The sequence below is a fragment of the Engystomops pustulosus genome, chromosome 6, assembly GCF_040894005.1.
Source record: "Engystomops pustulosus chromosome 6, aEngPut4.maternal, whole genome shotgun sequence".
NCBI classification, from domain to species: Eukaryota; Metazoa; Chordata; class Amphibia; order Anura; family Leptodactylidae; genus Engystomops; species Engystomops pustulosus.
In genome coordinates, this window is record NC_092416.1 from 80,857,732 (window position 1) to 80,876,872 (window position 19,141).

The 19,141-nt window shown below is 43.1% G+C and overlaps 1 protein-coding gene across 6 annotated transcripts in view; it reads left to right on the forward strand.

Moving 5' to 3' along the window:
• The window catches only part of LOC140135349 (protein CEPU-1-like), a 581,520-nt gene that overhangs the window by 504,075 nt on the left and 58,304 nt on the right, over nt 1-19,141 (forward strand). For all 6 annotated transcript variants that reach the window (XM_072156737.1, XM_072156738.1, XM_072156739.1 and 3 more), the window contains exon 4: nt 3,309-3,434. In XM_072156737.1, coding sequence (XP_072012838.1) covers nt 3,309-3,434 — 126 coding nt within the window. The remainder of the gene's footprint in view (nt 1-3,308; nt 3,435-19,141) is intronic.

The window sequence follows — 19,141 nt, forward strand, 5'->3', positions numbered from 1 at the left end:
CACTGTCAAACCATGCTGAAGGATGTTGCAGGCAGCAGACCGCTCTCCTCGTCGTCTCTAGGCTCAGTCACAAATTTGCCAATCCTGGTGTTCTATGGCAAATGCTAAGCGTCCTGCACGGTGTTGGGCTGTGAGCAGAAGCCCCATCTATTTATGTTGGGGTCTCATACCATCCTCATGTAGTTAGTTGCTAACCGTTTGTGCAGACACATGCACATTTGTGGCTGCTGGAGGTCATTTTGCAGGGCTCTGTCAGTGCTCAAAGGTGGAGGTAGAAGTCCTGCTGCTGGGTTTGTTACCCTCTTACGGCCCCCTCCACGTTTCTGGTGTACTGGCCTGTCTTCTGGTAGCACCTCTAGCCTCTGGAGACTACCAAATTGACACAGCAAACCTTCTGGTCACAGTTCTTATTGATGTGCCATCCTGGATGAGCTGCACTACCTCAACCACTTGTGTTGGCTGCCGAGGCATTGTAGGGAGGTCATACAGGCACGTGGAGGCCACACACAATGCTGAGCCTCATTTTGTCTTGATTAACGCACATTTCATCAACGTTGCATTCACTGTAGTGTGTTTTTCCACTTTATTTTTGTGGGTGATTCCAAATTTATTAACCAATGGAGGCCTAAATTTGGTTTCCATTGATGTTTTTTTTGTGATTTTGTTGTTGACACACTTTGTATAGAACAAAGTAATCAATTAGAATAATTCATTAATTCAGATCTAGGATGTGTTAAGTGTTCCCTTTTTTTGAGCAGTGTACTTTTCAAAGCATGAAATTGACTGATTGTTTTCTAACCATAATACACATATCTGCTCTTTGCCTTAACCACATAAACTCTACTATAATAACCACTTTAGCTTTATAAACACATGAGCTATGCTGTTATAACCAGACATCAGAGGTCACTCTTTTTTCAGAAGAGTAAAAATACTCTTCTGTATTTTTTTGTTGGGAGTATGAAATTGAGACAATTCTAGTAATGTTGCATAATGCATTAAACAAGAGTTGCCCAACCTTTTTACGCTTTCTCATAAATCAAAGACCAGACAATGGCTGACACTGTGGAACACCCCCCTCCCCCCGACCAGTTTATTGCTGACTCTGCTGACCCCTTCCCCTCTTAGGACAACTATGGTTGCCATCCATGATTCCCCTCCACACAAATCATATCAGAAAATGGCTGATGCCACCAACCCACCCACCAGTCTATGGCTGATTCCACTGACCCCCTCCAGTGTGTGAACACAGCTTTACCAGCTAGAGGTGGCCAGAGCATACATATTATGAGGACAATGCAGTGGGGCAGGTTTAGTTTGAGTTTGCCCTTTGGCAGTATTAGACAGTTTTTAGATACTTTTCCAACTAGTACAATGAAAGAACATAGTCTCAGAAAAAGGAGGCATGGCTTTGTGAGAGCCATCACAACACCAAAAATTAAGCAAATTTGTCAAAATTTAGGCGTGGTTTTTTTGTCATTAACTGGACCAACAAATAGACAATCAGTCAGTTGTATACTACTATACCATTGATCCCCAAACTACGGCCCGCGGGCCACATGCGGCCCGCGGACCGTTTTTATCCGGCCCCCGCCGCATCCAGCGCTTGCAGCGCCAGCGGCTCCTGCTGAGGCCCGCGGCAGTCGGGCAGGAGTCTCCGTCCTTCCGGACAGGAAGCTCCTGGCCGTCACTGAATAGTGATGCGGCCGCTCGAGCACTATTATTACAGGTGGAGCGATGTGGCCGGAAGACCACCCCGGCGCACATCGCTCCTTGAACCTGGGTGCGCGGCCGCGTGATGACGTCATCACGCGGCCACGCACCCCTTCCCGGCCGACAGCAGCCCGAAGATAGAAGACTCGGGAGCCGCTGCCAGAGGTGAGTATAGGATTTTTTTTTTGACCAGCAGCAAATATATTTTGGCGACCGGGGGGGCCCTGGTATGAAAAAAATAATTAATTATGGGGGCATTAAATAAAATGATTAATGGTGGAGGAGCAGTATAGGGAATAATTAATGGGGGGGGGGTAGTATAGGGAATAATTAATGATGGAGGGGCAGTATAGGGAATAATTAATGATGGGGGCAGTATAGGGAATAATTAATGATGGAGGAGCAGTATAGGGAATAATTAATGGGGGGGCAGTATAGGGAATAATTAATGATGGAGGGGCAGTATAGGGAATAATTAATGATGGAGGAGCAGTATAGGAAATAATGATGGAGGGGCAGTATAGGGAATAATTAATGATGGGGGGCAGTATAGGGAATAATTAATGATGGGGGGCAGTATAGGGAATAATTAATGATGGAGGGGCAGTATAGGGAATAATTAATGATGGGGGGCAGTATAGGGAATAATTAATGATGGGGGGCAGTATAGGGAATAATTAATGATGGAGGAGCAGTATAGGAAATAATAATGATGGAGGGGCAGTATAGGGAATAATTAATGATGGAGGGGCAGTATAGGGAATAATTAATAATGGAGGGGCAGTATAGAAAATAATTAATGACGGAGGGGCAGCATAGATAATAATGATGGAGGAGCGGTATAGGAAATAATTAATGATGGAGGAGCAGTATAGGGAATAATTAATGATGGAGGGGCAGTATGGGAAATAATTAATGATGGAGGAGCAGTATGGACAATAATTAATGATGGAGGTGCAGTATAGGGAATAATTAATGATGGAGGGGCAGTATAGGGAATAATTAATGATGGAGGAGCAGTATAGGGAATAATTAATGATGGAGGGGCAGTATGGGAAATAATTAATGATGGAGGAGCAGTATAGGGAATAATTAATGATGGAGGGGCAGTATGGGAAATAATTAATGATGGAGGGGCAGCATATGAAATAATTAATGATGAAGAAGCAGTATAGGAAATAATCAATGATGGAGGAGCAGTATAGGATATGTGCAGTGTACAGAGGAATTTCTTATTTTTTTTTTTATTTTTTAACTTTAGTCCGGCCCTTCAACGGTCTGAGAGGGATCGTGAACGGCCCCCTATGTAAAAAGTTTGGGGACCCCTGTACTATACTATGACTCTGGTGCAGGATAAGAGAGTCTCGTATATGTGCACTTTATTACTTTGTTACTTCATGAGGAATAAGTTACTATATCTGACATGGCATAGGAGGTAAGAGATACTTATAATAAAAACATGAGACGTACTGTAATATATACTTGACGGTCCTCAGCAATAATGACTGGAATACTCTGTAAAATTTTTGCATCCTTTTTGTTTTACTGTATATTTATCTGGTTCTAATAAACCTTATGGCCTTTGTGTCTTGCAGTCCCCCCTACAATAGTGGAGATCTCATCGAATATTGTGGTCAATGAAGGAAATAACGTCAGTCTCAGCTGCATTGCTACAGGACGACCTGAGCCAGTAGTGAACTGGAGATACCTTTCGCCCAAAGGTAAGTCACTGTGGCGCTTGGCAATTTCCGTTGGCTCCATTGAGATGTATGAAGCAGAACTCTCATGGAGCAATGAGGGGTCCGACTGAGGTACATGGGACCCCATCGGACCTCTCTTTTTCATGAGCTGATCTGATCAGCAAATTAGGCCCTATTTTGTCGATAGGGCCTGACTTTGTGGGAAAACCCCTTTAAAGGCCTCTACATGTATATATATTGTATATAGGCGTGTTTGTGTAAATGTAGATATATGGCTTTACAGGACAACATGAAAATGGTACTGTGTTGCCCTGTGTACCAGTGATGTAGATAATCCCTGTTATGCGACTGCACATTTCTGCCCCTGGATTACGGATTCATCCGTCTCATTCTCACCTGTTTAACCCCTTAAGGACGCAGCCTGTTTGCAGGTTAAGGCTCGCAACTTTTTTGGAAATTTGACCAGTGTCTCTTCCTGTGGTAATAACTTTTCAACGCTTTAGGATATCTCTGTGATTTTGAGATTGTTTTCTCGTGAGACATTGTAGTTTATGTTAGTAGTGTCATTTCGGTGATCCGTTCCTTTTTTGGGGGGTAAAAATTCAAAAATTTGGGAAAAATTTGAAAAAAATGACTATTTTCAAAGTTTCAAATGTTATAATTTTTAGACAAAAAGTGATACCACAAATTTTTTTTGATAGAAACCTTTTGCCATTGGTCTTCTTTTTATATCCATTATTTGTTTTACGTTTCCATTATTTTTATGGATGTGAGAAGGTTTGAAGTTTTAGTAGCAACTTCTCAGATTTTCTTGAAATTTGAAAAATGCGAACTTTTTGGTGATCAATTCAGTTTGGAAGTGCCGTATAAAGGCTTATGTACTATATACCCCCACAAGTAACACCATTTTATGAACCTAACATCTCAACCTATTCAAATCAGCATTTAAGAAGTCTGTTAACCCTTTAATTATTTTTCCGGAAGCATATGAAAATGGAGTGGAAATTTTGAAATTTCAATTTTTGATTTCAATCTTTCCAATTTAGCCCTAAAACGGATACATTCAGAAGGAATTTGAGGTAAAAATATATTCCTAATTTCTTGCCCTGCTTCTTCCGAGTACGGCAATACCAGACATGTGGATGTCAGCTGCTGTTTCCCCGCACATCGATGTCCAGAACAGAGTTAGCGATACCGGAAATTTGGAAGGCCAATTTGGCTGCAAATATTTTGTGGTGCCACAGTGTAATTGAAGAGCCCCTGAAGTAAAAGTACAATAGAAAACCCCCCAAAATGTCACCATTTCGGAAACTAGACCCCTCAAAGAATTTATCGGTGGTTGTGGTGAGCATTTTAACCCCCGACACGCTGGTCAAAATTGAATGCAAAGTAAATGGTGCAGAGTAAAAATTGTGTTTTTATCTCAAAAATGTCATTTTAGTGCCTCATATACTGTGCCCAACCCATGCCACTTTAGACAAACACCCCAAAAATCATTCTGCGGGTTGTCCCGAGTACAGCAATACCACACATGTGCCAATAATTTACAGACTGGGCGCACAGAAGGGATGAGAACGGAAGGAGTGAAATTTTGATTTTCCAGCTCCGTTTTCACATGTTTGGATTTGGAGTGCCATGTCATGTTGGCAGGGCCCGTGAGGTGCCAGTGCAATAGAAACCCCCAATAAATGATACCATTACGGAAACTAGACCCCTCAAAGAATTTATCGGTGGTTGTGGTGAGCATTTTAACCCCCGACACGCTGGTCAAAATTAAATGCAAAGCAAATGGTGCAGAGTAAAAATTGCGTTTTTATCTCAAAAATGTCATTTTAGTGCCTCATATACTGTGCCCAACCCATGCCACTTTAGACAAACACCCCAAAAATCATTCTGCAGGTTGTCCCGAGTACAGCAATACCACACATGTGCCAATAATTTACAGACTGGGCGCACAGAAGGGATGAGAACGGAAGGAGTGAAATTTTGATTTTCCAGCTCCGTTTTCACATGTTTGGATTTGGAGTGCCATGTCATGTTGGCAGGGCCCGTGAGGTGCCAGTGCAATAGAAACCCCCAATAAATGATACCATTACGGAAACTAGACCCCTCAAAGAATTTATCGGTGGTTGTGGTGAGCATTTTAACCCCCGACACGCTGGTCAAAATTAAATGCAAAGTAAATGGTGCAGAGTAAAAATTGCGTTTTTATCTCAAAAATGTCATTTTAGTGCCTCATATACTGTGCCCAACCCGTGCCACTTTAGACAAACACCCCAAAAATCATTCTGCAGGTTGTCCCGAGTACAGCAATACCACACATGTGCCAATAATTTACAGGCTGGGCACACAGAAGGGATGAGAACGGAAGGAATGAAATTTTGATTTTCCAGCTCCGTTTTCACATGTTTGGATTTGGAGTGCCATGTCATGTTGGCAGTGCCCGTGAGGTGCCAGTGCAATAGAAACCCCCAATAAATGATACCATTACGGAAACTAGACCCCTCAAAGAATTTATCGGTGGTTGTGGTGAGCATTTTAACCCCCGACACGCTGGTCAAAATTAAATGCAAAGTAAATGGTGCAGAGTAAAAATTGCATTTTTATCTCAAAAATGTCATTTTAGTGCCTCATATACTGTGCCCAACCCATGCCACTTCAGACAAACACCCCAAAAATCATTCTGCAGGTTGTCCCGAGTACAGCAATACCACACATGTGCCAATAATTTACAGACTGGGCACACAGAAGGGATGAAAACGGAAGGAGTGAAATTTTGATTTTCCAGCTCCGTTTTCACATGTTTGGATTTGGAGTGCCATGTCATGTTGGCAGGGCCCGTGAGGTGCCAGTGCAATAGAAACCCCCAATAAATGATACCATTACGGAAACTAGACCCCTCAAAGAATTTATCGGTGGTTGTGGTGAGCATTTTAACCCCCGACACGCTGGTCAAAATTGAATGCAAAGTAAATGGTGCAGAGTAAAAATTGCGTTTTTATCTCAAAAATGTCATTTTAGTGCCTCATATACTGTGCCCAACCCATGCCACTTCAGACAAACACCCCAAAAATCATTCTGCGGGTTGTCCCGAGTACGGCAATACCACACATGTGCCAATAATTTACAGGCTGGGCACACAGAAGGGATGAGAACGGAAGGAGTGAAATTTTGATTTTCCAGCTCCGTTTTCACACGTTTGGATTTGGAGTGCCATGTCATGTTGGCAGGGCCCGTGAGGTGCCAGTGCAATAGAAACCCCCAATAAATGATACCATTACGGAAACTAGACCCCTCAAAGAATTTATCGGTGGTTGTGGTGAGCATTTTAACCCCCGACACGCTGGTCAAAATTGAATGCAAAGTAAATGGTGCAGAGTAAAAATTGCGTTTTTATCTCAAAAATGTCATTTTAGTGCCTCATATACTGTGCCCAACCCATGCCACTTCAGACAAACACCCCAAAAATCATTCTGCGGGTTGTCCCGAGTACGGCAATACCACACATGTGCCAATAATTTACAGGCTGGGCACACAGAAGGGATGAGAACGGAAGGAGTGAAATTTTGATTTTCCAGCTCCGTTTTCACACGTTTGGATTTGGAGTGCCATGTCATGTTGGCAGGGCCCGTGAGGTGCCAGTGCAATAGAAACCCCCAATAAATGATACCATTACGGAAACTAGACCCCTCAAAGAATTTATCGGTGGTTGTGGTGAGCATTTTAACCCCCGACACGCTGGTCAAAATTGAATGCAAAGTAAATGGTGCAGAGTAAAAATTGTGTTTTTATCTCAAAAAAGTCATTTTTGTGCCTCATATACTGTGCCCAACCCATGCCACTTTAGACAAACACCCCAAAAATCATTCTGGGGGTTGTCCTGAGTACGGCAATACCACACATGTGCCAATAATTTACAGGCTGGGCACACGGCAGGGGTCAGGAAGAAAGAAGCACAATTTAGGTTTTCAAGCTTCGTTTTCACTAGATTGGTAATGGGGGGTACCCCCGAGGTACCAGTACAATAGAAACTCCCAAGTAGTGAACCCATTTTGGAAAGGGCACCCCTCAAAGAATGTATGTAGGCTTGTATGATCATTTTAACCCCCAACACGCTGGTCAAAATTGAATGCAAAGTAAATGGTGCAGAGTAAAAATTGTGTTTTTATCTCAAAAAAGTCATTTTTGTGCCTCATATACTGTGCCCAACCCATGCCACTTTAGACAAACACCCCAAAAATCATTCTGGGGGTTGTCCTGAGTACGGCAATACCACACATGTGCCAATAATTTACAGGCTGGGCACACGGCAGGGGTCAGGAAGAAAGAAGCACAATTTAGGTTTTCAAGCTTCGTTTTCACTAGATTGGTAATGGGGGGTACCCCCGAGGTACCAGTACAATAGAAACTCCCAAGTAGTGAACCCATTTTGGAAAGGGCACCCCTCAAAGAATGTATGTAGGCTTGTATGATCATTTTAACCCCCAACACGCTGGTCAAAATTGAATGCAAAGTAAATGGTGCAGAGTAAAAATTGTGTTTTTATCTCAAAAAAGTCATTTTTGTGCCTCATATACTGTGCCCAACCCATGCCACTTTAGACAAACACCCCAAAAATCATTCTGGGGGTTGTCCTGAGTACGGCAATACCACACATGTGCCAATAATTTACAGGCTGGGCACACGGCAGGGGTCAGGAAGAAAGAAGCACAATTTAGGTTTTCAAGCTTTGTTTTCACTAGATTGGTAATGGGGGGTACCCCCGAGGTACCAGTACAATAGAAAGCCCAAGTAGTGAACCCATTTTGGAAAGGGCACCCCTCAAAGAATGTATGTAGGCTTGTATGAGTATTTTAACCCCTAAGGTGCTGGCTCAAATGTAATACAAAGTGAGTAGTGCAGAGAAACAGTTGTATTGCAATTTATCAAATATGCCATTGAAGTGACAAAAGTATTTTGCCCAACTCATGCCACTGGGGAAAAACACATCAAAAATCATTCTGCGGGTTACCCCGGTTAGGGCAATACCCCATAGGAGGCAATAATCTGTAGGATGGTGACACGGCAGGGCTCAAAAGGGAATAACTTGTTGGAGCACAGACATTGTACTTTTTTTTTTCTTTTTGGCATCATGAAAGATTTGTAGATGCCAATAGGGGCCAGTACAGTAGAAACCCCTAAGAACTGACCCTATTTTGGAAACTACACCCCTCCATGAATTAATCTAGGGGTATAGTTAGCATTTTAACCCCACAGGTGGACCCCTGAAAAAGTGCAAAATGGATAGTGCATAGTAAAAAATATCTATTATGTCATTTTGTGCCCAGCTGCTGCCATGGGAGACAAACACCCTAAAAATCATGATGCATGTTTTCCCGGGTAAAGCATACGGGACAGTAATCTAGAGGCTGGGCACATGGCAGGGCTTAGAAGGGAAGGTGCGGCATGATGTATAAGCTGTGCGTCAGGGTAACAACAGGGTACTCTAAAAATCCAGGGATGTATGATAAATTCGGAAGCAATCTTTCATACATAACCCTGGTTTTTCTGGGCATGTCTCACAGTGATGAATGGTGTCCTTCCGAATGCCATTTTTGGAGCACACCCTGCACCTCTTTTGTGACCTTCCCTTGCTGGCTGTTTGGGGAACTACTCCTGGAAAGTGCTGCCCTGGTACAATACGTGATGTGGCCTCACTTCCAGATGTGCTAGCACTCCCCCCTTCCTGGTCTCCAAAAAGAAAGTACTTTATTACCATCTCTTGAAATTCCAGGAAAGTTCCCCTCTGGCCGGCATATCGATGCAGCACATAAGCATTATACAATGCCATCTGCATGATGTGCACGGCCAGCTTCTTGTACCACACCCTCGACTTCCGCATGGCATTGTACGGCTGAAGCACCTGGTCAGACAAGTCCACCCCTCCCATGTATTTATTATAATCTAAAATACAGTCTGGCTTGGGGGTTTCTGCACTGGCACCTCGTACTGGGACAGGGGTGGTGGTGTGCTCATGTATTGTGGTTAATACAAGGACCTCTCTCTTGTCCTTGTACTTAACACACAATACAGAGTCGCTGCATAGTGCCCTGCTTTCGTGCCTTTTAAGTTTTTGCCCAAGCAGCGACTTAGGGAGACCTCTCTGATTTCTGCGTACAGTGCCGCATGCCGCAGTATTTCTGGAAGTGAGGCACTTGAACAGGGTGGTGCTGGTGTAGAAATTGTCCAGGTAGAGGTGGTAGCCCTGGTCCAGCAGTGGGTGCACTAAATCCCACACTATCTTCCCTGTAACACCCAGGAAGGGGGGGCATTCTGGGGGCACTATAGAGGAGTCCTTCCCTTCATATACCCTGAACTTGTATGTGTACCCTGATGAACTTTCGCACAGCTTATACATTTTCACACCATATCTTGCCCTCTTATTGGGCAGGTACTGGCGGAATTGAAGTCTCCCTTTGAATTGTACCAGGGACTCGTCTATGCTCACATGTTTGGCGGGAGTATATGCCTGGGCAAACTTGGCACTAAAATGATCTAATATGGGCCTGACCTTAAATAACCGATCATAACTGGGGTCACCTCTGGGTGGGCACTGTGTGTTGTCAGTGTAGTGCAAAAACTTATGGATGGCTTCAAAGCGCATCCTGCTCATTGCCATGCGGAACATGGGGGTGTGGTACAGTATATCTGTGCTCCAGTAGTCCCTGATTGAAGGCTTCTTTACTATCCCCATAAGGAGTATTATGCCCCAATACTTGTACATCTCTGCTGCAGTGACAGGGGTCCACCTGTAGGGTTGTGCATAAAAGGACGTGGGGTTTTGGGCAATATGTTGTGCAGCGTAGAGATTTGTCTGAAATATAATAATATTTAGCAGCTCCTCATCAAAAAAAAACTTAAAAAAGTCTACAGCTCTGAGCCCTGTCGTGTCAAAGTTAATGCCAGGATGGCCCAAAAAGTCAGGGACCTGAGGGGTATAATTATCTGGGGCTACCCATGTGGGGTCAGTGGAAGCCCCAGACGCTTCTCCTGCAGAAGTCCCAGAAACTTCTCCTGCAGAAGTCCCAGGCACTTCTCCTGCAGAAGTCCCAGGCACTTCTCCTGCAGAAGTCCCAGGCACTTCTCCTGCAGAAGTCCCAGGCACTTCAATTGCAGAAGTCCCTGGAACCCTACGGCGCCTTCTTGGGGGTCCTTCCAGGTCACTGGAAGATGAGCAGGAGGATGATGATAGGTAAAAGGGACCATCATCCCCACTAGCTGACTCGGTGTCAGAGGCAAGCATGTTATATGCCTCCAACACGGTGTACGTCTTCTGAGACATTGCACACAAAAAAAAATAGAGAACAAGAAAAATTAGATAATGTGCACCAAACTACACGGATAAACCGTCTAGCAGGCACACAAAAAAAAAATATAATGCACACCAAACTACACGGACAAGCCGCACAGATGGCACACACAAAAAATAATGTGCACTAAACTACACGGACAAGCCGCACAGATAGCACACAAAAAAAAAAGATAATGCGCACCAAACTACACGGACAAGCCGCACAGATGGCACACACAAAAAAATAATGTGCACTAAACTACACGGACAAGCCGCACAGATAGCACACAAAAAAAAAAGATAATGCACACCAAGCCACACGGACCAGCCGCACAGATGGCACACAAAAAATAATGCGCACTAAACTACACGGACAAGCCGCACAGATAGCACACAAAAAAAATAATGCGCACTAAACTACACGGACAAGCCGCACAGATAGCACACAAAAAAAATAATGCGCACTAAACTACACGGACAAGCCGCACAGATAGCACACAAAAAAAAAGGTAATGCACACCAAACTACACGGACAAGCCGCACAGATGGCACACACAAAAAATAATGCGCACTAAACTACACGGACAAGCCGCACAGATAGCACACAAAAAAAATAATGCGCACTAAACTACACGGACAAGCCGCACAGATAGCACACAAAAAAAAAAGATAATGCACACCAAGCCACACGGACCAGCCGCACAGATGGCACACACAAAAAGTAGCTATGTACGGGTACACCTACGGCGTTCTGGAAAAAAATATTACCAGGCACCGAAAAAAAACCTATGTGCACCGCGCAAAAAGGCGCTACAAATGCACCTAGCTTGCCCTAAGACAAACTAACTACCGCTAAGACTGCTAAAGATTCTGTGCAGCGCTATTCACACGGCGCACTGAAAAGTGCGTCCAGTGCAGAACAACGCTAACACAGCGCACTGAAAAGTGCGTTTGGGTTCAGAAGGGACAGACAGGGAAAAACGGAAGACACGTGGGATCACACAAGGCGATCACACAGGGAACACACAGGACACAGGAAAAAACAGATAGGATGGGAATTTGTAGGGAACAATAGGGATCAGATAAGGATCAGAACACTATTTATAGTGTAAAAGTGTATTTTGGTGCACACAGTAACGCTCTCTCCTCTCTCCAGCGATACCAAACCAAAATGGTGCCGCTGGAGGAAGAGGAAAGGGCTAAAAGCACGTTTTTTAGCCTAAAATCGCTGTAATTGGCCAGTCAGGTTTGACTGGCCAATCACGGCGATCGGCGGGCGGGACCAATTTGATTGGTCGGGTGACGGAGACAGGAACTCCTCCTGCCTCTGTCACCCAAATTTCAGCCCGATGTCACCACGTCTCGCGACGTGGTGACAATTCTAAAATAGTATGCGCTCGCGCAGTAGCTGTACTGCGCTGAGCGCCAATAGTGGGAAGCTGCGCAGTACAGCTACGGCGCGGAGCGCTAAGGGGTTAAGGTTTACTGTCTCTTGTTTTTGTTCATGTTTGTTTCCTTCTTCTGGTCATGTGATTCGTCACTGAGCTGCCGTCCCCCACACTGCGTTGTGGGGGCGTCACATCCTCACATTTTATGTAAAGCAGCACATTGTGCATCCCCCGCTGTGATAATGCTCTGCAAGATTGAATATAAAGTGTAAACACAAGGTGACAAGGTGTGTTCTGCTCCAATCTCCTGTAATTTCATGCAGACATACAGCAGCACTACAACCGGCTCCTGGCACCTGACGGCTTGGGCTGAAGTGCTGTGGGGCTGTTATCCCTGGCATCTGAAGGGTGCAATGTAGAAACTTAGCTTCTCTTTTGTTATTATTTTGGAGGTAATATTTCTGACTTGCCTTGTCTGTAAGCTTTTTAGCACCAGGTTCATCCTCTCCTGGTCTCTCAGACTAGACGTTTCCATATGTCCACATATCTATTGTTGCTAGATATAATTTGCCATGTACTAGTTATATGGGTCTGAATGGGCCTATTAGGGTATGTCCATACAGCACTACGAAAAATGGCCAATTATTTTGGGGGCACCAGAGTGTAACCATTTGTACATACCCTTAAAGGGACAATAAATCACTCAAAGGTCCTTATGGATTGGAGATTTGGTCTCTCACATCATCCTAAATCATCTTTGTTCAGGGTCCCAGTAAAAAAAACCAAACAATTATACTTACCTTAGACCGCAGCTCTCGGAGCCTGTGAAGCTAGTGTAGTGCACCCTGGCTTCACTGCGGATTCATCTGGTACATGCACAATTTTATAGAAGCAACATGCAGGTGTCTGCAGTGCCAGAGATGCGTCTGATGCGCCGCATTGAACTCATCTCTAGGTAAGTGTTTGTTTTCTTAATATTGCCCAGACTGAGCTGTTCTACAACAATTTGCAGGTCCTGTAGTTTGGTTAATTTTCTCAAATCACTGTTACAGGTTCCTTTTAAAGTAAACTTGTCACCACACTGCCCCCCATCTACAAACAGTACCTTCTTCTGTAATATGTACCTCCCCTGGAGGGGCTTTTGGCATAATTGTAGGTTGCAGAATAAATCAAAAATCAACTTTTTATTCTTTTGTAGGAAGTGGTCAGTCCACTCCATGCTTCTGGCCCAGGCCTGCTTCTTAGATGTTCAGGTATGACATCACAATTAGGAGGCAGGGCTGGGTCAAATTCATGGGGTTCCCTGAACTGCAGCAGGCGGGGTTCCCTGACTGTCTGCTTCCTACAAAAGAATAAAAGTTGATTTTTTTCATTCATGCTGCAACCTAGAAATATGCTAAAAACACCTCCAGGGGACGTACATATTACAAAAGAAGGTACTGTTTGTGGGCTTGGGGTGGTTAGTGTGTTGACGGGTTTCCTTTTAGGTTAATGATAAGCACTGATGGGAGTATTGTTTACTTTCCTTTTAGATGTGTTCACTTGTGAAATCTGTTGCACCTCATCTTCTCCACAGCATCTATTTCTCGGTGTTTCCTTTCCTTTCCTGCATCCTCTTATCTTTGCCTCAATTGTCGAGATCCACCTTGTCCTCTCCAGTGACTCTCCAAAAGCTTGCCCTTCTAGCAGAAAAAAACTCTACCTCAAGGTCCAGTGATAAGACATATTGGTTACTGTCCCTTTTATCTGAATGGGTCTCACAGAAGTCTATGCACCTGCTGTTCACATGTTTAAAACTGATATTTGGTTCTTGCAGATGTTTCTGTAACAAATCTACTTGTAATTCTGTGTAAATATAGCTGTACTCATCAAATAGAAGGGAATAGAGGTGAAGAGCTCACACTGTCTTATCCACACCTCATCCGTACAGAAAGATCTATGTAAATCTGTTCCCACTTTTCTTGATTGATCTGCTTCAACAGCACAAACAAGAGGAAAATGAGACTGTGTGGAACACGGAGACCAGCAATGATACATAGTCACACACCGCAGTACACAACCCCAGGAGCCCCAGCCCTAGATGGCAGAAAGTTTGTTGAAATGACTACCAATCAATGATCTCTAACCAATACATACACTACCCAACAGTAGCCACTGAAAGCTGATTTATAGGGCAGTAGGAAAAAAAATAACTATTGTGGCCATTCAAGCTGTGCACATATAGATGCACAAAACGCTTAGGGGTATTCCCATTTCAGCAAGTTATTGATATTGTTTGAATAATGAAAAGTTACACAAATTTCCATTTATTATTATATAAAGTGTCTTCATTTATTTCCAGTGGACAGAGTCTGCCCATGGTCACACAGGTGCACAGCTCATTATGTCACACGGCTCTCCAATGAATATGTCATAAACACTGTTCATGCGAATACCCCTTCAATATCAACTAACACAGTAATACAGTACCAAATAACGCAGTGCGGCTCATCCTACATAAATAAATGCCACAATACAATTATTTCTTTAGCAGCTCTTAACAAGTAACACAAGTGAGTGCAAAATACCTTCCCAAAGTCAGGAAAATGTAGCTAATTGTGGTACCAAATTCTACAGAAACACCATAGTGTAGTACCAGTGGCAGCAACTTTTCCACTCCTCCCATATTGGTGGCAGCATAGTCCCCCTTCCCTTCTTTTGTCTCCCTTCCCCTACCCCATTGCATTGCATCAGACAGCTGGTTAACATATATGGAAAAAATTATAGATTAAAATTAAAATAGCACAGGAAAACTGTATATCCATGATAAGTCCCAATACATGCCCTGCAGCCATCTGAGGATGACATGCATCATGATTAAAGACTGGTACAAATTCAATAAATGCAAACCATCCCATTTCATGGTATCTGTAGCAGACTCCTATTCATTAGTTAGTTTTGTGTTCATGTTCGGATACGATTACATTGTAGGACTCCACACAGGAGGACAACTGTGGAGGCTAAGATTTTTGTGGAGTATATTTGAAGTTCTTGCATCACATAACCATTCCGTTATACTAACCTACGTATTGGTCATCTGGTGCAGGCTATCCCTAACTGAACTGAGCTCAGAATGGTGGATATTTTTTTATTCTCACACGGTCATCTGGGCTTTTGGAGTTGTTTCTTTTCTCCGCTTGGTTGTACAAACACGTTGGCAGATGGGAGCTTGGTGGTCTCTGCGCCCTCGATCATTTGGAAAGTTGTCACCGGAAACTGTTGCCAGCCATAAGAATTGGCAATTGCGGTGGAAAACAAAATGACAAGGGAGCAGAGCTTGACCTGGAGGTGTTTACATTTGCCATTGTTGCACAGTTTTAATTGAGGATTGCACATGTGATTAACCTTGTGTAACTATTGCTGGGAAACATATTTGCATCAGTTTGAATTTCTGATATTATTTTCCTTATAGCAGAAAGGAGTCCTGTGTAATCACCGCTTCTCCTAAGCGACAAGTGTGTACAAAACAATAATTAAAGAGAAAAGTCAGTGAAAGTCTTTTGTAATCTCTTCACATATTGATAGGATTATGAATGCTATCTCGGCGTCATCTCAAATGTGGGGAGCTAGTGGTATCTGTTATAAGGGGAGTAGAGACCAAACCTCAAATTGCTAAACTGGATGGACATACCGAGTCCAGTTACTTGATTCCACTCTTAGGAGCCACGACCAGCATAATTGCTCTGGAGTCACATATGTATTTGCAGGTTGTGAGTTATTGATGTGATAACAGCTGACTTGCTTTTCTAGGGATTCCCATATACCAGTGATGGCACACCTTTTAGAGACCGTGTCCCCAAACTACAACCAAAACACACTTATTTATTGCAAAGTGCCACAGCAATTTTAGTAGTAATTTATTGATACCTGTTTTACCACAACTTTCAATTATATTGGTCTTTTGAGGACAACAAAACAGTTGAAAGATGGCGGACAAATTTGGACTGTTGTAGCATCTTTCCATGGTCCCCCTGTACATAAAGAAACACCTAGAGGATCTCTAAAGATACACCTCCCCTTTACTACATGTTCTCCCTCTTCCTGCAGTCCCAAGCAATCAAGAAAGTGTTGCCTCAAAATAGCAGCCTTTCTTGAGTCATCCGGGACTGCAGGTTGATTCTTTGAGTTCTATGTCAAGTGCTATGTTGATGGTTTGGGGGCCCAAAAATAAGCCTCCGAGTGGCACCAAAGGTTCGCCACCACTGCCATAGACATATATTCCACTGGGGTGGAAATGCTTTGGCAACTCCAGCTACCAACTGAATGATGCTGCCTCATATATTTTATTTTTATCAGTTAATTTTTTTTTATTTGTATTTTAAAGTTACAAAATCACATATTAAGATACCATAAATATGCCAGGCAGGAGGATAGGATCAGGTAATGCAGAGATCCTTCATATGCTGAATTTATATGTTGAGTGAGCTCAAACCTATGATTTGACAGTTAGTAATGTTTATTCCTTACTAAAATCATTGAAAATGGTTACTGCAACAGGGAGAGAGATATCTGGGGTTGTCATGGTTGTAAGTACATCATCTTCAAAGACTCCTATGCAGTCAACTTGGTATGCAAACCTCAAGATTTCAGCACAGGCTCAAATATATTGGACTCCACAGTTTCCTTAATTAGACGATTATTTGTCAGGGCCTAGGCCAACCACTGGTACTGGCACAGCTGGAATTCTGTCTGTAGGTCCTGCCATTCCCAAGAAATTAATGTCAATATTTTAAGCTCTCTATTGTCATCTGAGTAAGCACAGGAACACCCATTGACAATAAGGAGCTCAAAATGCATAATTTCAGATATTTTTACTAACCAATTTACATATCAAGCTCTTTACTATCATAAGGGTGGTCCGAAGCTGGAGCAGACAGTCTGGCACCATTAATATGACTGTAGAAAGTTCAAAATATTGACGTATTGATTTCCTTTGCAGTGTTGAGGGCTAGAGGAAAAGTTCTAACTACATTAGAATCTGTGGAGTGGGATGTATTAAATGATGCAAAGAGTTGGATTTGAGTAAGGTGGTGAAAAGTCATTTTTAAAGCATCTCACCCAACCATCACATTCCCAAGTGGTTAAGTGAAGTCAGCTGTGATCCATTAAACAGGTTGTACTATCAAGTTCTTGTTAATGAATACTTTTCATTAACTTAATCATTTTACTAATTGGACTTTTTATTATTATTATTTTTTTTTTTTTTTAAATATTGGGATGGGCAGATATAACTAGTTCAAGCTGTGCTAGCGTTCCCTGCTGGTACCTCACACTGGGTCTTTGCATATCAGTGCAACTGTTAAAGAGTAACTGTAAAGTGTTTTTCTTTTCCACATATCAATAGCTCTTGGGACGTAAAACAACTTTGCCTGTTATCTTTATTACCTATATGCAGTAGTTACTATAGCCCTTAGATTACCTTAGTGCTTCAATGGCTGCCTCCTCTCCATGTGCTGATAAGCTCTGGAGTCCGTCAGAGAACCAAAGTGTGAACAAACTACGGAAGAATGTACAGTGAATGTAGCATAGCTGGAAGTGTGCTGAACAGTGAATGCAGCAGAGCATAGACATCCAGCTCTGCTGCATTCACTGTTTAGCACACATCCAGCTCTGCTGAGGTCTCCTGCACAGAATAGTGAAGTATAAAGGACACCTGTCATCAGGTCTGTGTCACTAGTCCTGTCACTACTATCTGTTGGAGCAGCTCACAAGGATCCATCCCAGCCTTTATCTAGTTATTTCATACATTATTCATTGTAAAATCATCTATTTTTTATCATGTAAATGAGGCTGGTCACATGGTCAGAGGCAGTGATGTCACCCCTGTTACCCCTCCCCTCTCCCCCCCTGCTCATGTCTGTGTGTAATGTATAGTAAAGCATGGCTAGTGTGTGTGCTGCATCTGCTGACATGCTGCATCCTCCTAATATACAGGTGAGAGACACAGACATCAGCTACACATGAATCTGACATGTTCTGCTGTAACATGGCTGCAGCCTGGAGCTGCTGTATCTCTCCTAAACACAAACACATGCACACACAGGCTGCAGGGGGCGTGGCCACCAGCACCAGGAAGCACATCATTATACAGCCTCACACCATTATACAGGCTGTCAGTCATGCACTGGGGGTGTGGCTGTGCCTCCCACTCATGAATAAGCTGGGCAGCTTGAATATGCTAATGCTTCATTGGACATTTCACAGGTCATTTGCATACAGCTTTAGGACCTCATTGCTTAGGTTTACAGGCATATTGAGGGACAATGAAGGTATAGAGGCAATGCTCTCTAATGGCAGTTTATGAAAATATATTTAGTTTGGGGGGTTATTTTGCATGACGGGTTCTCTATTAGATCCTTCCTCCAGTCCCTCCATCCCAGTCTGTGATTCTAAAGAACTTTATCTGTCTGTCTCTGCTCTTCTCATGTCAAGCACTTTCAGAACAGAAAATGACATACCTTGGGAAAGAAAAGGACGAGCAGCACAAACTAGTCATCGTTTTGTTTGTTTCCAAAGGGGAAATCACATATAATAATTTGGTAAAATCACTATAGCTTTACAGTTACGCTTTAATGTCAGGAATGTACGGTATCCCTCACTGTTCAATTGAATCTATCATGAATCTACTGTCCTGATGTCTACTATGAGTTGTATGCAGCTGAAAGTGCTGTAGTGACGGAAAGCAAGGAGGGGCAGGTGGACCATCTGTATATTAGGGGATCACTGTGTGTTGAAGTATTATGTATACTGTAAAGAGCAGCAACATGGAAAGAGACTACACAAAGTAATGAGACTGTTTCCACAGGACACAATGCATTATGGGGATTATAGGACACTGCCATAAAGTGTAAATTCTCTGGCCCTTCTCACTTACTCTCTTGTTAGGCGAGAAATACACAAGAATGAGTAAAAAGATATATCTGCTCTACAATATCCACTGTTACCTCTTCCTGTGAATAATACTAGCATTC